This window comes from Typopeltis vanoorti, chromosome 12, assembly GCF_054136105.1.
Source record: "Typopeltis vanoorti isolate ZY-2024b chromosome 12, IOZ_Tvanoo_1.0, whole genome shotgun sequence".
Lineage (NCBI taxonomy): Eukaryota > Metazoa > Arthropoda > Arachnida > Uropygi > Thelyphonidae > Typopeltis > Typopeltis vanoorti.
Window position 1 is genome coordinate 44,940,527 of NC_143560.1, and position 18,480 is coordinate 44,959,006.

Consider the following 18,480-nt stretch of genomic DNA (forward strand, 5'->3'; position numbering starts at 1 on the left):
TTAGTCTTCAACATCCTGGGCCATTTCATCAATTCTTCATTGCACTGTATTATTTCTCAAAGGAATTTTCTTGATAATATCTAGAGGATGGCTTGTGCAGTACAGTGCATATGACCTCACTAACAGCTGGTATGATTAGTTCTTCACCAACATTATGTGGTTTTTCCAGATTTACCAATCAGTAAGGAAATGTTGTAAGAGGCATGCAACCAATCATCATCTAGTTTGGATGCTGCTGAAAACATAACGTGCCAATGTTGGTTGTTTCAAAAAATGTTTCTTTAAGTGCTTGAAAATACAATAAATCCTTATCTTTTTTTATCAGCATGAACTTTTGTCAAATATACTTCTAGTCTTGAAGGCTTCATGGATTCATTTGAAAAACTTTCTGTAAATCAGGCACATGGTAATGTTTTGTTTGTAGGGACTGAACAAAGCCGTATTTCAAATATTCGATATTATATTGTCTACATTTCTTCTTGGGTTCAGCCATGATATTATTTGTAAAAAAAAAAAAAAAGTTAAATTTACAAATTTACTAGAATACAATTTCTCACATACCTAAACCAAATTATTTTTACAAGTATAAAAATACTCATGTAAAACCTGCTATTTTATTGAAACAACAATAATTTGCTTTGTGTGTAATCCATGTAAGGTACCGACTAGGTATTGAATATGCACTACATCAAATTGCTAATTGCTTGTCACACAATTCAGAAACAATCTAAAACTGATTTTGTACGTCTCGCATATTTATAGTATTATACAGTGAACAAGTCATAATATGCACATTTTCCTGCCGATACGTACTGGACTTGTAAAATCCCAATCACTTGAAAGTGTGTGCTTGCCAACACTTTGCTTGTTAAGACCTGTCATCGGACTTCAACACTGATCTGCTGTAACTTGCATTTTGTACGTTTCCTTGGAAAATAAAGCAACCATTACAGCCTTTACTTACGTTATACAACAGTTATATCATCAAAATTTTTGATGATGAATATTTTTCAGCACCCAATTTTTGTCCTTTATGCTTTCGTTGCCCTCTTACTTCAATTCAACTCCCTCTTTTGCTCATGAGGCCACTACTGCCTTCCTGGATCATTCCAGCACCCCCAAGGGAGCAGTACTGCCCACTTTGGGAACCACTGGTGTACATGATGTGGTTCGTTGTAGTTTGTGGATTGAGTGGTGGAGACGGATAGTTGTAGAGTAGGTGCCCTCCCTCGATCAGTCTTTGGACTCCTGGGAGGTGTCACATAATAACAATAATAAATCTCTACAGTGGTTAAAAACATCTTCCTGTTGTTATTCTAAATGAAATTTCATTATCAAGTTTATGGCTGTTTATAATGATTTGTCTTAGATATTTGTATAAACTCACTATTCCAATCTCACTTTGATTTATTTCTGTTCTGGGGTATTTTCACTATACATTATTTTTGATATATCCATATTTATTTGCAGGCCTATCTCCAAACTTAGTCCATTTAATTCAATGATCACATATTCTTATTCTTTTAGTGATGTTGCTATTAGTATGATATCATAGCAAATTCTAGATTACTTAAATATTCTCCATCAATATTCAAACCCTCCTTTCTCCCAGTTCAGTTTTCTCATAGCTATAGCTAACCCCCTCTTTTTATTTCTATTTCTCTTTCTTTTCCATTTAAAATTATTACCACTGAACTTCTCTTATGTAATATGAGTTAATATATTGATTTAAATATCATCTATTCCTATATGTTTTAAGTTGTAAATAATACATTTTATGCATTTTATATGTCATTAGATAAAAGCTATGCCTGTAATAATACATTCTACGATGTTTATTTGAATTTAAATTTTAAAAGACGTTTAAAAAAAAAAGAATGCATGTTATATTATCAATTTTCTGTACTTTTTGTTTTGTGGAGCTAATCGATTTGGCAAATGAGCGGCTCATGTATTGGCAAAATAATCATGTCTTTCACTTTCTCTCTCTCTGAATTAATATGCTTGTATCATGCAGTCTCTACACAACTCTCTTTCCCCCCGCCCCCACCTTTTTTTGCTCTTGCATGCTTTGCTTTCTCTTCCCTTGCATCTTTCCTTTGAAAGTTAAAATATTTTTTTATATTAAAAATTTTAAAAAAATTGTGGTAATATATGAAGCTTAATTCCCAGAATCATCTAAATTTTCAACCATACTACCAGTCTGTTATAAAGGAAAACCTGTGCTTTGCTTTTTTGACTAATTATTGATAAACAGGTCTTTTTACTACAGAAAAATATTGAAATACTAATAAATTTACATTAGCAAATTCCCTCTAACTAAATTGAATGAATTTGATACAGAAAAAATATTTAAATTTAATAACTGAAATGTTCATACCTTATCTCCACTTCTTATTGTTTTGAGAGGAATTTTTTCTAATGCTTTTTTTGCTGCACTGCATAAACGTCCCTATGAAATAATATAAATATAATCAAATATAATCCAGGAAAAATAATAATGCAAGGTATTTCCATAGAAAATAAACATCTTTGAAGCCTTACCTTTTTATTCAAGAATGCAAAAAGTGGAATATTCACAGAGTTCATAGTGAGTAGGCTTGAGTATCATATGATACATGGGAAATTAACATCCAGGTATATAAGAGTATATAATATTATGCCTGTTATAGTTTAGCATAACAGGCAATAATACACATTCAGGGCACAAACTAAATAACAACCATATTCAATTTTTCTCCACGCAGTTTTAACATATTGGGGTATATGTCACTGCAGATGAGATGCACTCTTTCAACTGAACAACGACCTCTAACTGAATACTTTCCATACTATGAATAGTGTATATATTAAGTGTATGATGTTAAACATCCTGTACTACAAATTGTAATTAATAGTGAATTAAATTCATTTAATGTTGGAATTAGTCTTAAAATCAGTATATTTGTCTCTAATATTATAAATTTATTATTACTATTTTTTTTCAAGTCCCTATGGAGTCAAAAGACTCCATGTTGGAATGAAACCTTGACTTGGAAACATTCAGTATTGAAACTTGCGTGCCATCCCTTCTAGCAAAACATTCGCATTCATTCACTACTCCATCAAAAAAAAAAAAAAACATCTATTTTTCACTTCCTTACTTGCATGACCTTTGTACAGTTTTCAGGGATGACCTCTCTTGTTCTTCCACCACCTATTTCCCTGTGCAGTAATTCCTCTATATCAATATGGTAGTCTTTTCTTGCCAACTTATGTCTCAATCATATTACCTCCTCTTCTCCTATCTACCAAGCTCTGCAGTCACCATTCCCTTAATGTCCTCAACATTCCAGAGTTCTTTCTCTGTTTCCTTATCATACATATAACCAGGTGACCAGATCTGTGTGCAGAAATCCAAATATGGCCTAATTAGTACCATATACAGTAGAATTATCAGTGGAACAAATAGGGATAAGGAGGTGACTCCTTATCCCTAATTGTCAGGATTTTTTGCATTATAGCAATAATTTTCTGGGTAACATTTACATCGACCTCCTAAACTTCAGTTCTCTTTCTGCCAAGATCTCCAGATTCCTCACCTCTACTTCCTGGAGCAAAGTTCCTCAAATGCAATAAACCTGTTTCCATCTAAATATCTGCATTCTTCAGCACCTATTCAAATCCTCTTGTAACAACATCACATTATAGCTTCCTGACATTGCTCTAACTTAGTATCATTAACAAACAATTGAATATCTCCTCCCAAATCCCAAACTATCACCGACATATAAATAAAAAAAAAAGTTGTCCTAGTACAGATATTATCCCACTTGTCACCTTTCTTTTTTTGGGATGCTGCATCCCCCCCCCCCTCTTGCAATACATAACTTGCTAACTCCTCTCAGCCAACCATCCTCTAACAAAGCTACCACCTAATTATCCATCCATATCCTGATCAATTTAAACAGCAGATTGTCAGGTCAGGTGGCATTCTATCAAATCCTTGATCAAATTCCAGAAAAGCCACCACAAAAAACATTTCCTCTGTCCAAGGCAGTTTGTCACCCTATTATCAAATGTAACCAAGTTACTCAAGTATGGCCTCCACTTTAACAAATGCATACTGCTCTTTCAAAAAATTTCCAATTTCATCAATTTTACATTCTTCATCAAGTCTACATTCTATTACTAAACAGCCTCTCTAACACATTCACCTCAGTGGCATATAGCTGGACACTGACATTGAGCAGCACTATTTTCTCTCTTTCCACTCTTCTGGAACTGTTCTGTTGCCACCAGACACTTCTTGAACAACCCAAGAGAAGTGTCAGCTCACTTGCACATTCCCTTAATATATATGGCAATATCCTATCATACAGCCTTATTAACATCAAACTTACTTGTCCTGAACTGTCAATCTTTTGTCCTCCTTCACTGCTCCCAACCTCCCCCAACGTGAAATTCACTAACAAAAATACTCACTGAACATTTCCATCACATATTCTATCAATGTGACCTATATTCCATCTCAAGAAACTAAAGTCAATCTTCCAAATTCATCCTCTCTTCTATTAGCCACAACTATAGAATTCTCAAGGATTTTGCTTTGCTGCTTCAGGCAATTATTTTCATATGCCATTTTCTCCTTCCTCACTACACTAGTCATTATCCTAGCCTATGCCTTATACTCTGTGATGTTGAGGAGTACCCTAATCTTTATAACTTCCTCCACCTCTTTCTCAGTAGTTCTGGCATAATTGCATGATTTGCCCATTTCACCTATTTTACTCTTTCTCTTTACCTTAGGAATATAACCAGACATTACCATAATTAAAATGCTTTTGTGCCAACCCAAGCAGTGTTGATTTCTCTCCCCTTTCAATTTATCAAGCCATGCCAGATCACTAATCTGTTTGCTTAATTTGTCCTATGTAATTTTGCAGCTCTTTTGTTCTGTAAAGTATGCACCTGCCTAGCTACTTCCCAGGTCAAAACCACGTGATCACACTCTGAACAATTGGTGGCATCATGGTGACATCCTTTGTTATCACTGTATGTGACACTATTATTAAATCCAATATGTGTACTTCAACTATATGCAGCATAAGGTAGTTATCTCTAAGTAGCTCAAGGAATTCAATCCTCACTCACACATTATTTCCTACTTCCAGTTAGTGCTTCCATAGTTAAAGTCATTTGCTGTTATCACTTTCCTGTCACTCATCAGTCTATCTGCCTGAATACTTGAGAGTCATATCCTCCTCTACATTTCCTGGCTTTTAGCAACACCCTACTAAATATCTAAAATTTATGTACTCCTCAGCCTCACACCAAATGGCCTCAAAGCCACTTCTTTCTTGCAGGGGACATAACTCTTTTGAGATCATTAGTACATAATACCCTAGGCTCTTTGTTTTATCCTTTCTGTCTTTAAAAATACTATAATCATCATATTCTATTATTGTGAGTGCATCATCCTCTGTTAACCATATCTCAATGACATCAGTGATTTAGTGGGCCAATTAATTTTATCGAGGCCACAAATTCTGTGTATCATCATCACTAACACTCCTTGCATTGGTGTATAAGCATAGTAGCTTGCTCAATGGTTTCCCCTTTTCTTTCCACAATTCCTCACTCACTCACTAACAGACCCATTCCTGCATCATTATTTTACACTCCCTCATTTAATTATCCATTTTATAAATAAAGTTTACCTATTAGGACATCCTGTAATTTAACAATAGCAGGATGTCCTAATTTTCTGAGAAGACTTAACTGGTTGAGTCAAGCTAATGTCACAGTGTCCTGACCATGCACTCAGGTAGCTACAACAATCCAAATTTGTTTATAAATGCAGGATAACTGCCTCCTAGATCTGTGAAAATTTTTCTTAAAATTAAATTTATTAAGGATGATCCATTATAGAATTAGTTTGATTATATGGATTATGAATCATCTGGTCAGATTCTATATGTCTGCTTCTGCTGTAATTAATCAAGGAATAATTATCATGATTGCTCTGTGGATCACTGCTTTTAGCTGGTGTTTGTAAAAATTAACAGTGAGCTCATTAGTTAAGTAATCCTGGTGCCTTTGAATTATATACTGTTATTAATTTGCACTTTTCTATTTAGTGTGCTTTACTGATTACTTTTCTAAGATATTGATATTGTTTTAAAACTGAAACAATGGAAGGGAAAAGTTATACTAAAACTAATTAAAGACATCAAACTAATTTACTTTATTGAGAGCCTCTGTAGCTCAGCTGATATTGGCAATGCCCACTTGAAAAGATCTGGGGGTTTAAAAATCCCATTTGGAATGTCAAAAACCTTTATCAGGCCTTTTCATCTGAAAGTGAGTTAGAAAGAGGTGGCAAGATTTATCCATCCCTGAAACTCAGGTTTTTCATCCTGCAGTACAAGCAAACTGGCCAGATGAACACACACACACACACACTTTACAGACAATCCAGATAGGATTAACTGCCCTATCATAAGCAGTAAGCAAGTTTCAAAAAAAAATAATAATAATAAATAAATAAATAAAATAATAATAAGAAGAAGAGGAAGTTACTTGGCAATGGCAGACTATTAAGCTTATCACAAAAGTTAAGATCAAATGAAAAGTAATTTACTTATCACAGAGTACACAAGTATAAAAAAAGGATTAAACTAAATTTATTATGTCTATCTGTTGAGGATATATGCACCAAAAATTTGATTAAATACACAACAGCCAATAAAATCAGGAGTAGTTAAAAACAAATAATATATCCAGCAGATTGAGTGATATTGGTTAGTCTATACAACAGAGATTGTATCTTTCCATCATATAGCATTAAAAAAAACTTACATCACAAATAAAAGTATCTTGTATAAATTATCAGTAATAATATTTTATGTGAATCCCACTTATAGTGCTGGTCTCATATTATTATTATTATTATTCAGGCCTCCACGGAGTCAAAAGACTCATCGTGGGAGGTCCTTCCTAAGAACATAGTCTGTCAAGACTCATTGAGGGGGGGGGGGGTCCCTCCCCTAAGAAACACCAAATCTATCATACCACTCCTTAAACTCATTGACCGTTCTCGCTCTCACCACTCCATCAGGCAATGCATTCCACAGTTCAACCACCCTCCATGCAAAGAAACCACTCCTCACCCTCTTGCTCACAGTTTCCTTTCGTAACTTCCAGGGATGGCCTCTTGTCATCACTCCTTCCTGCTGTTCAATCAAGCGAAAGAACTCCCCAGTGTCAACCCTGTAACCACCTCTCAACAGTTTAAAAGTCGCAATCATATCACCTCTCCTTCTTCTATCCACCAAACTCTGCAGTCCACATTCCCTCAGCCGATCCTCATAACCAAAATTGTACAGTCCTGAAACTATCTTTGTCATCTGTCTTTGCACCCTTTCCACAGTTAATTTATCCCCTTCAAATCCTGGGGACCAAATCTGAGAACAATAGTCTAAGTGTGGTCTTATCAGAGACTTCTACAACGGAATGATAACCCTTTTATCTCTGCAGGTCAGTGTCCTTCTCATAATTGCAGCAATCCTCTGTGTTACCTTCACCACCTTTGCAATATGTCCCCTAAATTTCAGGTTTCAATCAATCATCAACCCCAGATCTCTTGTCTCCCCTACTTCTTCCAGTATAACTCCTCCCATAGAGTATCCAGTATCCCATCGATGTTTCCCAAACCTCAAGACCTTACATTTTGCTGCATTAAACTGACATCCCCATTCATTTTCCCATCTATCTAGCTTATTCAAATCTTCTTGCAGGCTACCACATCTGCACTATTACTAATAATCCTTCCCAGCTTCGCATCATCCGCAAACAACTGAATATCCCCTTGCAATCCACTGGCAATGTCATTGATATAAAGGTTAAACAATATAGGTCCTAGTACTGAGCCCTGTGGGACCCCACTTGAAACTGCTCCACCATACACAACTCTCTGATACCTATCAGACAGCCAATCCTGAATCCAGTTGACCAATCTGACATCCAGACCCATGTGCTGCAACTTAAATATCAGCTTATCATGTGGCACCCTGTCAAATGCCTTTGCTAAGTCTAAGAAAATTGCAGTATATGCCTTTCCCTCATCTAATGTTCTTGTAACTTTATTATAAAAGGCTAGCATATTGCTAAAACAAGAGTGCCCTTTCACAAATCCATGTTGACTCTCACAGATAACATTACCCTCATCTGCCCAATGCTGTATATGGTCCATTCTCTGCACTTATTACTCTTGCTTCCAACAGCTGTCTCTTCAACTGATTCACACCAAAACTATTCAGATGTAGTCCATCATTCTTATACAGTTCAATTCATTTACAATTGCCATCCTCAATTGACATTATCAGAAAACAACTAGATATTCCTTTTCAAATCATTATCAGAATCGTTAATGTACAAATAAACAGCAATGCCCTAAGCATATGACTGGTCACCTGTATTCTCATACTCTCTACTCTGTCATACACTATTTTCTAATGCTTATCCACCCACTGACTGATATCACTAAATTTAGATTCATCACCAATTTCCATAATAATCTCCACTGCAAAAAGAAGTGAAGGTGAGCTCCAGAGATACAAGCAAAACAAAAATCATGGCTTTTAAAAGATCATCTCCAGTCAGAAGTAAAATCATTATTGAAAATAAAATTTTAGAACAAATTAACTGCTTCAAATACTGGATGCACTATATCATATATACAAAAAAAGCTGATATAGATATCAAAATTTCAAACTTTCTAAAGATAACATGGTTGATCAATAGTATTTTTAAACCTAACTAAATTCAAAAGTATACAAGAATAAGACTTTATAAAGTTTTGGCAAGATCCTCTCTGCTGTATGGAAGTAAATTATGGACCATAAAAACTGCAGAAGAAAAAAAGAGAAGAAATAAAATTCCTATGATGAACAGCATGCTATACTCAAATGTGTGGGAAGGCTTGTGTTCATTGTACATGTTGATTAATTTTAACAGTGTAGATGAGAACACAGACTGATAAGAAAACTATTTATTAACTTATTGCTGATATTTCAGATTCAGATATGCAGATTCAACAGAATATGAAAGCAAAATACACACACTTCTCCAAAGATAAGTCAACATATTAAATTATAGATCAGGATTCCACCAACTTGCAAAAGAATAAGGTGTGCAAATTATTGAACAAAGTCACTTCATGGCCTAAAGAAACAGCTAACAAACTCAAACCCTTCCACGTTAAAACACCCAGGATACATGGAGCACCAACAATTCACAAAAAAAAAGGTACACCCAGACACCCTATTGTGAACAGTATAAACAGTCCCATATATATATATATAAACTTGCTAGACATTTAGTCAAACTACTAGCCACTCTCACAAACAATCTTCCCTCTTTCGTTAAAAATTTTATCCACCTAAAAAGTATCTTAGAAAACCATACCTTAAAAATTTCAGACATAATAGTGAGTTTTGATATCACCTCACTATTCACAAATGTACCATTAATTGAAACCCTTGATTTACTAAAGTCACAATTTCCCCCCTGATATATTTCAACTATTTAAATTCACAGTACAGGCAGGTTATTTTACATGGAAAGGAAAAGTATACAAACAATTAGATGGAACAGCTATGGATCCCCCCCCCTCTCCTCTCCTCCCCTCCCCTTTAGCCAACTTCTACATAGAACACTTGGAAAAGCTAGCTATCAATACAGCCATGCTCAAACCAAGGCTTTGGCTACGCTATGTTGATGATGTGTTTGCTATTTGGCCAAATGGTCCAGACACATTAGATACATTCTTACATATTTAAATAGACAATCCAAAAATTCACTTTACAATGGAACTGGAAGCTAATGACTGTCTGCCCTTCCTGGATACACTAATCACACATCTTCCAGATGGTTCCTTATCATTCTTGATTTATAGAAAACCCACACATACAGGGAGATATTTACACAAACAATCACACCATCACCCATCTCAACAATATGGTATTCTAAAAACATTAACCCACAGAGCTAGAGCGATTTGTTCTGATAACATTGCTCTCACTGCTGAACTCACTCACTTAAGTCACATCTTCTTGGCCAATGGCTATAATCCCCATAAGATAGACAAAATACTAAATGCTCCCCAGAAATCCCCTCCTGCTGTCTACAACAGAAGACTACAACAAAACTAAGTAAAACAAAATAAAGGTACATCTGAAAAGATATCTAGAGTGCTTAACAAACAACAACAACACCGTATTTAATCCTGATAACTAAATACTTAAGGAATTGACAGCGTACACTAGAAATATAAATTAAATCAATTTTAATATATACTTTCCGATATTTCGGCAATGTCATGTTGCCATCTTCATGGGAACTTAAGATAAAGACACGTGCATGTAAGTATACTACATAACAGTAAAGGAGAAATGAAGCGAGGAAGCTACCGTTTTCCTAAAGTCCTGATGGTACCCCCTGGCAGGCTATATTAGGCGTTCTTTGCCTTTGGGCTGAAGTTCTTCTGATATATGTTTCCCAAATTTGGGGCAGTCATGCATCCAAATTTGTTGAGGTTTGGCATGTTCCTAAGGGCTGAGGCTGATTCCATGAATCTTCTTCTTCTCCCATAGTCCTAAATGAACCATTGGGTCATTCATGGCTGGTAGGTGATAGTCTTTGCTAGCCTCCTCCAGTCGTCTCAGACTCTTCATGATTCCATGAATAGTCTTTCATATTTGAACTTGCTGTGGTGTATTACTGTGGCGTTCTTCCACCTTATTCTGTGGCGAGTATCCAGAGCATGGTCTGCAAGCCCAGAGTGGCTGTACTGGTGAAATCGGGTGTAGTCCTTGTGTTCTGATATTCTGATATTTGCTGTCCTGCTTGTTTGACAAAAGTAGGACAGTTTACAGCTGCAAGGGACCTGGTATACACCAGGTAGGTCTAGAGGAAGTGGTTGGTCTTTAGTGGAGCGGATAAGGGATGCCAATTTTCTATTTGGTCTGTAACGAGGTCAAGTCATGTTTTTTTTAGGATTTTGTTGATTTTTTCCGAGGTGTCTCGGATGTAGGGAATGGTGATGGATTTAGAGCAATCTTTTTTGTGAAGGGGGGGGGGGGTTCGGTTGTGGATAACTGGTTTTAGTATTTTTTTTTGGGGGGGGGGGTAGCCATTGGCTGAGAAAGTGTTAAGGATGTGATTTAGCTCAGTAGTTAGGGCTTGGTCATTTGAACAAATTAGTTTTGCCCTGTTGAATAGTGTCTTAATAACTCCATATTGTTGTGAGGGAGGGGGGGGGGGATTGTTGGTAAATGTATCTGCCTCTATGGGTGGGTTTTCTATAAACTGATAAAACCAAGGCTCCATCAAGTTGGCAGGTGACTAGTGTGTCTAGGAAGAGGAGGCTATTGTTTTTCTCTTTTTTCCAGGGTGAACTTGATTCTAGGATGTTGGTTGTTTAAGTGTGTTAAGAAGGAGAGGAGTGTATCCAGGCCATGTGGCAAATAGCGAACACATCATCAACATAGCAAAGCCATATGGTAGGTTTTTGTGGGGCAGAGTTTAAGGCTTTCTCTTCAAAAGTCTCCATAAAGAAGTTTGGCCAAAAGTGGGGAAAGTGGTGAACCCATCGCTGTCCCTTCTGTTTGTAGAATTTTTTCTGCCAAATGATATAGCCTGAGTTCATTGTGAACTGAAATAGGGCTGAGATATCGGGAGGTAAATTTAGCTTGGATTAGCTCTAAGGTTTCTTTGAGGGGGGACATTTGTGAATAAGGAGGAGATGTCAAAACTGCCTATTACGTCATTAGGTTGCAGTGTAAGGTTTTCTATACTGGCTTTGAAGTGGGCTGAGTTTTTTATGGGTGATAGTGTGTTGCGAGTATAGTGTGAGAGCACTTTGGCTAAATATTTAGCTAGTTTGTACATGGGGGAATCAATGCCATCCACTATGGGACATAATGGCACATTTTTTTAATGTATTTTTGAGAGCCCATGTATATGGGGGGGGCATCTAGAGTTATATGGTTTTAGTCTGTTAGTAATCTCCACAGGCCAACAAGTGACCATCTTATGGAGCCTATGGAGTTTTCTAATTTGTGAGCTGGTGGGATTGTATTCAATTTTTATTATTATTATTTATTATTGTTCCGGGAAACTCCAAGGAGTCGACAGACTCATCGAGGGAGGCCCTAACATCATGTCAAGAACAACTATTCAACATTCACACAGTATCTGTCATACCTTGCCTTGAACTCATTCATAGTCGAAGCACCCACAACAGACTCTGGAAGCTTATTCCACTCATTCACCACTCTCCAAGTAAAAAACCTAGCTCTTAACACCCTTGTCAACCACGCTCTTGCCCAGCTTCCATGCATGGCCCGTAGTCCTCCCACCACCAGTCATATTTTTTGAAAAATATCTTCTGGATCAATCTTATAAAAACCCTTCAGTAATTTGAATGTCTCAATCATATCACCCCTCCTTCGCCTATCGTCCAATTTCTGCAACCCACAAATCCTCAACCTATTCTCATAAGGTTCATTCCACAGACCTGCAATCATCTTGGTCACTCGTCTCTGGACCCTCTCCACTTCCTCCCCATCACGAAGAAACCCTGGTGCCCATAACTGGGCACAGAAGTCTAGATGGGGTCTTATCAAGGCTTGATACAGAGGAACAACAACTTGTTTGTCTCTGCATGTTAAAGTATTTTTCAGAAGCCAAGTGATTTGGTGAGCTGTTTTAGTCACTTTTGCAATGTGCCAAAAAACTTCAACTCCCTATCCACCAACACTCCCAAATCCCTGGCCTCATCAATCTCCTGGAGTACGGTTCCACCAATGCGATATACTGCTGCTATTCTTTTCACCCCAAAGTGCATAACCTTACACTTTGCCAGATTAAATTGACATCCATTTTTCCTAGCCCAGTCCTCCAAACTATCCAAATCATCCTGTAAAATTTTGAAATCCTGTGCACTCACAATTGCTCTACCCAACTTTGCATCATCAGCAAACAAGTGAACACTTCCTCTCAAATCCTTTCCAATATCATTGATGAACAAATTGAAAAGCAGTGGTCCAAGAACAGAGCCCTGTGGCACTCCACTAGTCACAAGACGTCTTTTAGACTCCACTCCTGAATAAACCACTCTTTGGTATCTCTCCTTCAACCACCCTCCTATCCATCTCACCAACCCTATATCTATCCCCATCTGCTCCAGTTTACTGATTAGGATTCCATCCAGTTCTGCCGTCACTGTGTTATAAAACGTGAGCAAGTTACTGAGGCATGATCTACCCTTCACAAAACCATGTTGTCCCCCATACAATATCCCATTTTCATCTATCCAATCCTGTATTCTTTTCTTGACTAATTTCTCTAAGACCTTGACAATGATTCTTGATATGCTAATCGGTCGGTAATTTACAACAGCAGTCTTGGAACCACCTTTATGCAGTGGAACTATTTTCCCCTCTTTCCACCCGCTCGGGACTAACCCAGACCCGAGACTCGAATTAAACAAAATGGTCAAGGGTACTGATAATTCTTTAGCTGCTTCTCGTACAACATGAGCTGGTATACCATCCAATCCCACAGTCAGTTCAGATACAGTTCAGATACTGATTCAGTTACCTCCCTACCATCGGCATTCTTTAAAATCATTCTGCCATGTACATTTTTCCTTTTAGTTGCTACATATCTAAAAAACTGTTTAGGATTCTCTTTAGCCTGTATGGCCAATGTTCTTTCATAATCCTTTTTTGCTTTTCTTACCACACTCGTCACTCTTCTGGCCTGCGCTTTATACCATTCATGTGCCGGCCGGTCACCTTTCTCCTTAAATTCCCTCCATAGTTGTTTCTTTTTTTGCAGCTCAAGCTTAATGGTGTTATTCATCCATTTAACCCCTACTTGATTTATTATTCGGACTCTAGGTATACAGTCAGCCATTGCTTCATGCAAGCACTTCTTAACTACCTCCCATGCACTATCAACTTCTAGTCCTTGCAGTTGTACATGCCATGGCACTGAACCAATCAAACTCCTAAGCTAGTCATAATTTGCAGCCCGATAATTCCACATGTACCCTGTCTTAATTGAAAATTCTACACCTTTAGCCACCTCCCAAGTCAAGACCCTATGATCACTCTCACCAATTGGTGGCAATATGGTCATATTTGTTACAGCCAAATCCTCAGATGTAATTACTAGGTCAAGCACTCTCTGCCCCCTAGTATTTTCCATTACATGCTGTCGCAGATAGTTATCCCTTAATAACCGCATAAAATCCAATTCCTTCCTCCCGTGTGTCCTCTCCTCACTCCAATCAATGTGACCATAGTTGAAATCTCCCATAATAATCACCCTCCTTCCGCTCATTTCTTCTATTTGCTTGTGCATACTGTCACCACCATCTTTTCCATCACCTGGTCTATAGCAGCACCCAATTGTATATTTAGTTCTGCTAGCCACAATCTCACACCAAATGGCCTCAAATGTGCTCTTTTCTCTATCCTGCAATTCAACTTCTATTCTCCTTGGCTGTAGCTCATCAGCTATCATCAATAATACTCCTCCCTGAAATTAGTCCTGAAATACTCCTGAAATTAGTCAAGAGAAGAATACAGGACTGGATCAGATGAAAATGGGATACTGTATGGGAGACAACATGGTTTTGTGAAGGGTAGATCATGCCTCAGTACTTGCTCACGGTTTATAACACAGTGATGGCTGAACTGGATAAGGGTAATGGGTTTACAGTGATTCTACTGGACCTTGCCAAGGCCTTTGACAGGATACCACATGTTACTCTAATCAGTAAACTGGAGCAGATGGGGATGGATAGGAGGGTGGTTGATGGAGAGATACCAGAGAGTGGTTTATTCAGGAGTGGAGTCCAAAAGATGGCTTGTGACTAGTGGTGTGCCGCAGGGTTCCGTTCTTGGACCACTACTTTTCAATTTGTTCATTAACGATATACGAAAGGATCTGAGAGGGAGTGTTCACTTGTTTGCTGATGATGCAAAGTTGGGTAGAGCAATTGTGAGTGCACAGGATGTCAAAATTTTGCAGGATGATTTGGATAGATTGGAGGACTGGGGTAAGGAAAATGGATGTCAATTTAATGTGGCAAAGTGTAAAGTTATGCATTTTGGAGTGAAAAGATTAGCAGCAGTATATCATATTGTTGGAACCGTACTCCAGGGATTTGGGAGTGTTGGTGGATAGGGAGTTGAAGTTTAGGGGACACATTGCAAAAGTGGCCAAAACAGCTCATCAAATCACTTGGCTGCTGAAAAATACTTTAACAAGCAGAGACAAACAAATTATTCTTCCTCTATATCGAGCTTTGATAAGACCCCATCTAGACTACTGTGCCCAGATATGGGCACCAGGGTTTCTTCTTGATGAGGATGAGGTGGAGAGGATCCAGAGACGAGTGACCAAGATAATACCAGGTCTGTGGAATGAACCTTATGAGAACAGGTTGAAGATTTGTGGGTTGCAAAAATTAGTTGATAGGTGGAAAAGGGGTGATATGATTGAGACATTCAAATTACTGAAGTGTTTCTATAGGATTAATCCAGAAGATATTTTTGAGAATAGGATTGGTGGTGGGAGGACTAGGGGCCATACATGGAAGCTGGGCAAGAGTGTGGTTAGCAGGGGTGTTAGAACTATTTTTTTTACTTGGAGAGTGGTGATTGAGTGGAATAAGCTGCCAGAGTCTGTTGTGGGTGCTATGACCGTGAATGAGTTCAAGGTGAGGTATGATAGACTGTGTGAATGTCGAATAGTTGCTCTTGACATGATGTTAGGGCCTCCCTCAATGAGTCTGTCGACTCCTTGGAGTTGCCCGAGATAATAATAATAATACTGGCAACACACCATCACACATTAAAAAACTCAGTCCACTTCAAAGGCAGTATAGAAAACCTTACACTCCAACATAATGACGTAATGGTCAGTTTTGACGTCTCCTCCTTATTCACAAATGTACCCCTCAAAGAAACCTTAGAGCTAATCCAAGCTAAATTTCCTCACAATATCTCAGCCCTATTTCAATTCACAATGAACTCAGGCTATTTCGTTTGGCAGGAAAAATTCTACAAACAGATAGAGGGGACAAGCATGGGTTCACCACTTTCTCCACCCGTGACCAACTTCTTTATGGAGACTTTTGAAGAGAAAGCCTTAAACTCTGCCCCACAAAAACCTACCATTTGGCTTTGCTACATGGATGATGTGTTCGCTATTTGGCCACATGGCCCAGATATACTCCTCCTTCTTAACACACTTAAACAACCAACACCCTAGAATCAAGTTCACCCTGGAAAAAGAGAAAAACAATAGCCTCCCCTTCCTAGACACACTAGACACCCACCAACCTGATGGAACCTTGGTTTTCTCAGTTTATAGAAAACCCACCCATAGAGGCAGATACATTCACCAACAATCCCCCCCCCCACAAGAATATGGAGTTATTAAGACACTATTCGACAGGGCAAAACTAATCTGTTCAAATGACCAAGCCCTAACCACTGAACTAAATCACATCCTTAACACCTTCTCAGCCAATGGGTACCCCCCCCCCAATAAAAAAAAAAATTCAAAAAATACTAAAACCAGTTATCCACAACCGAACCCCCCCCCTTCACAAAAAAGATTGCTCTAAATCCATCACCATTCCCTACATCCGAGGCACCTCAGAAAAAATCAACAAAATCCTAAAAAAACATGAATTGACCTCTTGTTGCAGACCATATAGAAAATTGGCATCCCTTATCTGCTCCACTAAAGACCAAGCACTTCCCCTAGACCTACCTGGTGTATACCAGGTCCCTTGCAGCTGTAAATTGTCCTACTTTGGCCAAACAAGCAGGACAGCAAATATCAGAATCTCAGAACACAAGGACTACATCCGATTTCACCAAGCGAGTATCCAGAGCTTGCAGACCATGCTCTGGATACTCGCCACAGAACAAGGTGGAAGAAAGCCACAGTAATACACCACAGCAAATTCAAATATGAAAGACTATTCATGGAATCAGCCTCAGTCCTTAGGAATGCCAAATCTCAACAAATTTGGATGCATGAGACTGCCCCAAATTTGTAAAACATATATCACAAGAACTTCAGCCCAAAGGCTAAGAACATCTAATATAGCCCACCAGGGGGCACCATCAGGACTTTAGGAAAATGGTAGCTTCCTTGCTTCATTTCTCATTTGCTGTTATGTAGTACTTGCATGCACGTGTCTTTATCTTAAGTTCCCATGAAGATGGCTCTGGATACTCGCCACAGAATAAGGTGGAAGAAAGCCACAGTAATACATCACAGCAAGTTCAAATATGGAAGACTATTCATGGAATCAGCCTCAGTCCTTTGGAACATGCCAAATCTCAACAAATTTGGTGCATGAGACTGCCCCAAATTTGGAAAACATATATCATAAGAACTTCAGCCCAAAGACCAAGAACACCTAATATAGCCCGCCAGGGGGCACCATCAGGACTTTAGGAAAACGGTAGCTTCCTCACTTCATTTCTCATTTGCTGTTACTTGTGTGCACGTGTCTTTATCGTAAGTTCCCATGAAGATGGCAACATGACATTGTCGAAATATCGGAAAGTATATATTAAAGTTGATTTAATTTATATTTCTAGTGTATGCTGTCAATTCCTTAAGTATTTAATGATCATGTTTAACCAGCGTATAAGCCTTTCTACACATATTTAAACCATTATGTGAAATTGGCAACTCTCATCGATTCACCCAAGAACACGATCTCTCTCTCTCTTTTATCACATCCAGGAGTCTATGAAGTGCCCTGTTTGTGTCATCGAGTCTACTGTGGACATACAGGAAGAACTGTGGACATCTGCCTCAGTGAACATAAAAAATATATCTGACACTATTGCTATGACAAGTCAGGTCTAGCAGACCATGCTTTAGCTCTGCACACAAGATCCAATGGAAAAAAAAGAAAAGTGATGCAGAAGTTTTTACAAGTCAGAGAGGTTGTTCTTGGAATCAACAGAAGCCTTGAAACATACTCCAAACCTGAACAAGTATGGCTGTAATTTTCCAAAGATTTGGGGGATGGTCATCTTAACACCAAAATGAATACTTGCTTTCTCTCTCTGTTTTTTTTTTTTTTCTCCTCAACATAGATACTGCCTAATTAGGACTTTAGTCTTTGTGTTGCATGTTACAACTGTTCAAACTAGTCCCATTGTCATACTGGATTGTGTTGTCTCGCATACTGTGACAAACTGTTTTTGTTCTTTGAAAATACTGGATAGAATACCAGCAAAATATCAGCAATAAGTTAATAAATAGTTATTTTCTTATCAGTCTGTGTTCTCATCTCTACCGTTAAAATTAAGCAACAAGCAGGCTATACTCTCTGGGACAAAAAAGCAGCACAGAAATATGTAAAAAAAAGTAAAAATGGACTCATTATTG

At 37.9% G+C, this 18,480-nt stretch overlaps 1 protein-coding gene across 1 annotated transcript in view; it reads right to left on the minus strand.

Annotated features, from left to right (window-relative positions):
- LOC150100744 (RING finger protein 150-like) overlaps positions 1–18,480 on the minus strand; it is a 143,118-nt gene that overhangs the window by 22,130 nt on the left and 102,508 nt on the right. Inside the window, exon 3 of the mRNA XM_090401879.1 lies at positions 2,381–2,452. Within this exon, the coding sequence (XP_090258005.1) occupies positions 2,381–2,452 (72 nt within the window). The remainder of the gene's footprint in view (positions 1–2,380; positions 2,453–18,480) is intronic.